This window comes from Gymnodraco acuticeps, unplaced genomic scaffold (assembly GCF_902827175.1).
Source record: "Gymnodraco acuticeps unplaced genomic scaffold, fGymAcu1.1, whole genome shotgun sequence".
NCBI lineage: Eukaryota > Metazoa > Chordata > Actinopteri > Perciformes > Bathydraconidae > Gymnodraco > Gymnodraco acuticeps.
Genome location: NW_022990832.1, coordinates 212,812 through 220,109, shown reverse-complemented (window position 1 = coordinate 220,109; position 7,298 = coordinate 212,812). Strand labels below are relative to the sequence as shown.

Below are 7,298 nucleotides of genomic sequence, written 5' to 3'. Positions count from 1 at the left end.
AGAGCGTTGCAAAGTGGGGTAAGGGGCCATCGCTGGTCCCTACAGAGCTGACTGGGGACTCAGCTGGCTTTCCACATCACTGCAGGATTATCCAATTGCATTATTGTGTCTGAAACAGCTGAAGGATTGTGTTCGGAGAGTCTTTGGGATAAATACATGACTGTTGGCTATCATACCATGTCCTAATTATGCATGTGGCCTTGCCCCGCTAGCAGGGATGCCTGTAATGATAGATGCTTTTAATTTGGGCTGTGATTAGATCAGTCTCTTTGAAAAGGATAGTGTCGATTTGTGTGGTGCTATTATGCTCTTCTCTACGCTGATTGGCAGGTTCGTTTTTGGATGCTGTGTGACTTTAATAGGGCTTTTGTCAATGGAGTCTCATGCTTCCTTTCAGCCAGTATGGACTCAGTAAAAAGCAGTTCATCACACAGACACACCTGTGGGAAATCTAGGGTTTGCAATACGCCTGATCCTGCAGAAAAGTGGAGAACTTGGACGACGGGACAAAAGCAGAAAGGGCTGAGTTGAGTGTCTTGAGGCTTTAGGCTGTAACACACACAGCCATCTGTCTTTGGACACCAACAAGCACATTTTTAACAACTTGTATCACATACAGTCGGTCTCATGGGAGGCGGGGATATGTCATATAGACAAGGAATGTTTTAGAAGTGTAAATACATGAAACAAATTAGAAAGTGTGATTATATTTGATAAATCATACACAGTCAGTATGGTAGCCCGTTGTAATGATTACAGAGAAGGCCAGCAGTCTAAAGGCAGCACCAGGAGCATGAATGAAAATATCTGTCCCTAATGATAATGGTGTGTAATGCACTCACTCTGTGGTAGTGTGGAGATTTCCAGCAGCTGATTAAGCCGTACATGTTGCAGCCGGCTGTAATGGACCGCCATCAGGCTCCGTGTGCATTAAGCTCGCGGAGCGTTGTGAAAAGGGGCATTTTATGAATTATTCACGGAGACAAATGCATACAAATGTGCTCCATAAAGCCAAGCCATCCTCAGAGTAATGCTTTTCAAATGACATGAGCTCTCATTCGCACCCGCATGTGGAAGTGGTGTGTGTGGGTGTGTGGGAATGTCTGTAATGTGACATGACAGTGTGTCTGTCCCTCTGCTTGCGAGTGTGAATGTTGTACGAGCCGTTTCCATGATGGCTGGGTGGACAAAGTGTGTGTGAATCTTATAGGAACGTACACATGTTGTATTTACTCCATTTACGGCATGCTGCACCTGCTTAAAGGGGTTTCTGTTTGTTAATAGGCTCAACAACTATTAATAATAATCAAGCAGCTTTTAAATGCAATAATTAGTTGATATAGAAGACAGGTGTGTCATCTTCACATCATTCTTTGTCAAGAATGTATTTGTTTTGATTGATTACAGTGTCTGTTTCTTAATGTATTTGTATGCAAAAAATAACATATACTATATATGTAAATAACTAGTTCGATTTTTGCTAGAAATTATAATGTATTCCCTTATTTTCTTGATAACAAATTGAAAAATAGAATAACAGTCAATGCAAAGAGGCATGTAAAACACATTAACAAACCCATCGTTGTGTTGGCTGTAACCTCCGAGTGCCCAGATGGCCTGTGTGTGTGTGTGTGTGTGTGTGTGTGTGTGTGTGTGTGTGTGTGTGTGTGTGTGTGTGTGTGTGTGTGTGTGTGTGTGTGTGTGTGTGTGTGTGTATGCAGGAAATAAAACCAGTGCTGCCTGTGGATAAGCTCTGCTGGTAATGACGGGCACAGCACTGTAACAATTAGACGATTAAAGGCAACCCACTGCTGCCTCGTTTCGGCTGAGGCAGGGAACGTGATGCCATTTTTAGATTATCAAAGCCCTTTCTCTCCTGCACACATTTCTGCATCCTGATATGAATACATGTATGAATACATTTCCATAAAACAACACGTATGGGAACACACACACACACACACACACACACACACACACACACACACACACACACACACACACACACACACACACACACACACACACACACACACACACACACACACACACACACACACACACACACACACACACACACACACACACACACACACACACACACACACACACACACACACACACACACACACACAATCCTTCACTTGTTAAGCCTCGAGGTCAAAGTTGAGCGCCACCATAACTGATTAGGACGCGCTTCGCACTGCGTTGGATGCATGTGACAAAGAGGTGAGTGTAAGTGCGCTCTTCTTCAGATATGTGTCCGGGCGGTTGCATATGGATAATCTGTCCTCCATGCAGCGTTATTCTCCCGGTGGATGTTACTGGTATCAGATAGAGTGCTCTCATCTGTGATACAGTCACTCTTAAGTCCTGCAGCTACAGTAACTCCTGAGGATAAGCACAGAATTATTCTAATTCTCTGGGGAAAAGGTCACGGCGAGTCCTTGTGCTCACACCGCTGTTCTGCTAAACGAAAACAACCTTTTTTATGTCAGAAAGCATCGCAGCTCAATTTTACATCATTTGTTCCTTTCTTTCAGCTTTTTAAGTTTAAATACTGGTGGTTTAATTTTACGAGTGCTCACCATCTGCTTGTTTCTTTTTTTTATTTGCCTCTACACTACTGCCAAAAACTATAGTTCACTCCATGACTGCCAAAACTATAGTTCACAATGAGGCTGCGTTTCATAATTGATGACCTTCTTCTGCCGTCTCATTTAAAGAGACACTAATATGCGTCATTAAGTATGTCTCAATGCGATTTCAAAAGCAAAAAATAGAACAAATTTAAGGAAATACTTGAAATATTTGCACTTATTTTAATACTGACTTTTCCAGAACAAGTGCCTGTGATTGGCCACTGGGTGGCACTGTTCTCCCACAGTCTGAGTGCCACACTGAAGGCTTTTAGCACTGGATTCCTCTCTTAATTCAAAGCTGAAATGTGAATTATGTTGGCCTTGCTAGCTTGTTTTTTCATCTTCAAAGCACTCTTAAAAAATGTGCCTTTTACTAACCTCCTATAAAAGCAGCATGAGCTCATAAAAGCCAGGTTTCCTTCATTTGAACAACATTTTAGTCGGAAGGAGATGTACCTCATGGTGTAAAGCAAAGTGCCGTCATCCTGGAGCCTCAGCAGCTTGTTGGGCGTGGTCATGTTGTGAGCGATAGATTTCTTTCCATTAAGGAAGAAGGTGTCGGGGGTCCAGATGTTGCTGGCGAGCAGGTTGTTCAACGGCAGCATCTCCATGGGCCCTTTGAAGCACAGACGCTCGTCCTTCCAGCTCTGACGGAAGAACACGTCGATGGTGTACTCCTGAGACCAGAGAAACAGGAACATTTCAAGAGATTTCCACCAGAAATATGTAGTACGGGATGTCAGTGAAGTGCACACTGCTCTCATGTTTACCAATCTGCCTGCTCTCTGATCAATTATATCTCAAAACATGCTGAAGGGTGCCAAAGGCAGAAAGTTCTAGAGTCTATTTCACTCTCGAGTTTCAGAGCTCATTTCATCTGGTGGTGTATTTACCCAAAACAAGGATTTAAAGTTATGTAGAGCCTCTGCTGCAGCATCATTTTCTTCCCTAATGGAGCTTTTTGGTGTCTCATTTCAGAGCTACAAATAAGTGCATTAACACAGAAGAAGCTCATTTAACTTGCTACTTAGCAGCCAATTGTCAATCAGCGCAGAATGGTCCAACATTGTGCAGCAACTCCTCCTTAATGCCTTCATACATCCACTAGAATTTTGCAGATCAAGCACTGTGGAGATCCATCATGAATGTGCTCATGTGTGAAATATCGACCCGTTTCAAGCTAGGAAAACAACGACAAACGAACAGGAAACGAACGCTCCATCCAGCAGAATAATAGCGCTGTTAGTGGCGCTGGCATATAAGCTTTTATGGACCGCAAAAACTATTCAAGTCTCTCGCAGCATTTCGTTAATCATTCATGCACTGCTGTCAATACCTTCTTCAAGTCAATTATGGGAAAGTGGCAACTGCTGTGTCAAAGTGAGCCACGGATATGGCCGGGTGTAATGGGAGATTTAATGAAAAAGAAGATTTAATGCCAGCCAAGTGGAACCGTATAGTTCATACGAGAATGTATTAATAAAGGGATGAACAAGTGGGTATGGGCCAGCCATGTTGCATTAAATCTTAAATGTCATCCACGTTCAGTCAGCCTCATTTACATGAAGCTAAAACAAATCCAATCTTCAAAGAGACAACCAGGACCGGAGCGTTCATCCCGGGAAACAGCGTGAGCAGTGGGGCCCGTCTCATCAAATGTAAATATATGTTTCCATCTAAAAATACCTACAGTAGTCTGGGTGGGCGTTGGAGACGTGTGTGTGTGTGTGTGTGTGTGTGTGTGTGTGTGTGTGTGTGTGTGTGTGTGTGTGTGTGTGTGTGTGTGTGTGTGAGAGTGTGTGTGTGAGAGTGTGTGTGTTTACCCAGCAAAGCCAATCTCTCTGTGTATTTACTCAGATGAACTCACCATCTCTGTGTCAGACACCGGGCCGAAGCTGGTGACGAAAATATCCGTCTTGATCTCGGTGACATTTTCTGTTAAGAGAGAGAATGTGAGAATGTTGGGAGGTCATTAAAAAGATAGAGAAAAAGCATTATTGAATCGTTTTTTAAAATGAAGTAATACAGGACAGATATTGGAGTTGATAAGCCATCCGTAAGTCAATTTATTCTCCCCTGACAAGAGCCGCATTAAATCTAACAGCGCAGAGGATGCAACTAAGGATTAGTTTCATCATTGATTAGTCTATAAGAGGTAAGAAAATAGTGAATAAAAGGGTCCTCAAGTGTCTTTTTGTGTCACTAAAACTCAACAAAAACAAGATATTCACTTGGTTTTCCTCTCAGGGCTAGTTTCAGACTCTTTTACACAAAGACAATTTTAACTAGTTAGAGGGAAACTTGGTCAAATGAAAGGTAGATAGAGCAATGTAATCAATGTTCCCAATTAAAAACCAACATCAGTTAAAATGGCAGCTGTACAGGATAAAAATCTGTATTTACATTACGTTATTTTTGTCATGTGTACAAGCAAAGCCAACTTCATCCTCACTATGCATGTAAATGTGTTCCTGAGCAGCTTGTTGAGTGCCGACTGAAGGCCTGAATGTTTTTCTGCTATGTATTTATAGGTCCTCTTGTGAAGGGTAGCAACCGTTACCAGGATGTGAGAGCAGGCTTCAGCCATGACACATCAGGCATTCGGCATTCAAAAGCCTAGTTTCTTCCCCATTATGGTTCAAGCACTCTGTACTCGGGGAACAAATTGTAATGATGACTGATGTACTGAGGACAAAATAAAGAGCGGTGGAGGAAAAAGAAAATCAGCGGAGTCAAGTGCCGCCCGGTAAAGAACGAGAAGCTAGGGAAGGTTTGAAAAATTGAAAAGCTTTTTATTTCAGCGGGGCCTTTAGAAAAATAAATCTGCACCTTTTGAATGGCAATGGCTCTCAAGGTTATCTGCTGTTGCCAGGGTGAAGAGTGTGAATAAAACACCTTAGCAACATGTTGAAGCCTGATTGATTTACTCTCCTCTACTCTGCTGGTGTACAAGAAAAACACCTGAATGCATACATGATCCTCGCCGTGGATCAGGAGGACACACAGCGTCTGAAAACATGTGTTCACCTCAGCTGACATGGGAGTTAAACTCCACATCTGCTCGCACAGTTTCCACCCTTGTATCTGTCAATCTCCCAGCAATATCCAATGAAACGGTGCATGAAATATCAACGGGAAACAAGGCCTCCCACAGCAGATTCAGGTTGGCATGCTGGGTAGTTTGACTGTGGTATTATGATATTTAAAGGTCCCCTATTATACTGTTTTCCATCAATATATCACAGGTCTCAGATATATACAGAACCTGTCTCTGATTGGCTGAAACACCAAACAGATCATTGCAGCATTACCCATAATCCCCTCTGTTTCAGCCCTGTTTCCAAAGTGCTGATTCTCTGTGTGTTACTTTAGATGAAAATAAGGAGCCCCTCCCCCACGCCCCTCTGAGAGACATTTGGTTACAAAGAACTCAATGGTGCTCTAGGAGGAGATCCAGGTGATAAGGGGGGGGGGGGGGGGTTACCTTGGTTGCTGATTGGCTAATGGTTACACAAGACAACACATCGTTATGACATCATAAAGTGGCCAAAATCTGATCAGCTCATTTTCAGACAGGTTTTTATAGAAATTGATCAAAAAGAGAAAGAATCTTTGTTCCTGAAACTTTCAGAGTCTCTTTCCACAGAGGGGACACATGTTGATGTAGAAGAGACATGAAGAAGAGGGGACACATGTTGATGTAGAAGAGACATGAAGAAGAGGGGGACACATGTTGATGTAGAAGAGACATGGAGAAGAGGGGACACATGTTGATGTAGAAGAGACATGGAGAAGAGGGGACACATGTTGATGTAGAAGAGACATGGAGAAGAGGGGACACATGTTGATGTAGAAGAGACATGAAGAAGAGGGGACACATGTTGATGTAGAAGAGACATGAAGAAGAGGGGACACATGTTGATGTAGAAGAGACATGAAGAAGAGGGGACACATGTTGATGTAGAAGAGACATGAAGAAGAGGGGACACATGTTGATGTAGAGGAGACATGAAGAAGAGGGGACACATGTTGATGTAGAAGAGACATGAGAAGGGGACACATGTTGATGTAGAGGAGACATGAAGAAGAGGGACACATGTTGATGTAGAAGAGACATGGAGAAGAGGGGACACATGTTGATGTAGAAGAGACATGAAGAAGAGGGGACACATGTTGATGTAAAAGAGACATGAAGAAGAGGGGACACATGTTGATGTAGAAGAGACATGGAGAAGAGGGGACACATGTTGATGTAGAAGAGACGTGAAGAAGAGGAGACACATGTTGATGTAGAGGAGACGTGAAGAAGAGGAGACACATGTTGATGTAGAGGAGACGTGAAGAAGAGGGGACACATGTTGATGTAGAAGAGACATGGAGAAGAGGGGACACATGGTGATGTAGAAGAGACATGAAGAAGAGGGGACACATGTTGATGTAGAAGAGACATGAAGAAGAGGGGACACATGATGATGTAGAAGAGACATGAAGAAGAGGGGGACACATGTTGATGTAGAAGAGACACGAAAGAAGAGGGGACACATGTTGATGTAGAAGAGACATGAAGAAGAGGAGACACATGTTGATGTAGAGGAGACATGAAGAAGAGGGGACACATGTTGATGTAGAAGAGACATGAAGAAGAGGGGACACATG

General features: G+C 43.0%; 2 protein-coding genes across 3 annotated transcripts in view; one reads left to right on the top strand and one right to left on the bottom strand.

The window, feature by feature from the left end:
* LOC117557188 (gamma-aminobutyric acid receptor subunit beta-3-like) overlaps positions 1-7,298 on the top strand; it is a 65,929-nt gene that overhangs the window by 12,881 nt on the left and 45,750 nt on the right. The gene's annotated exons all lie outside the window — the stretch shown is intronic.
* LOC117557189 (gamma-aminobutyric acid receptor subunit alpha-5-like) overlaps positions 1-7,298 on the bottom strand; it is a 28,480-nt gene that overhangs the window by 15,693 nt on the left and 5,489 nt on the right. Inside the window, exons 4-5 of the mRNA XM_034232900.1 lie at positions 4,510-4,577; positions 3,099-3,319 (exon numbers count right to left, since the gene is read on the bottom strand). Of these exons, the coding sequence (XP_034088791.1) occupies positions 3,099-3,319; positions 4,510-4,577 (289 nt within the window). The remainder of the gene's footprint in view (positions 1-3,098; positions 3,320-4,509; positions 4,578-7,298) is intronic.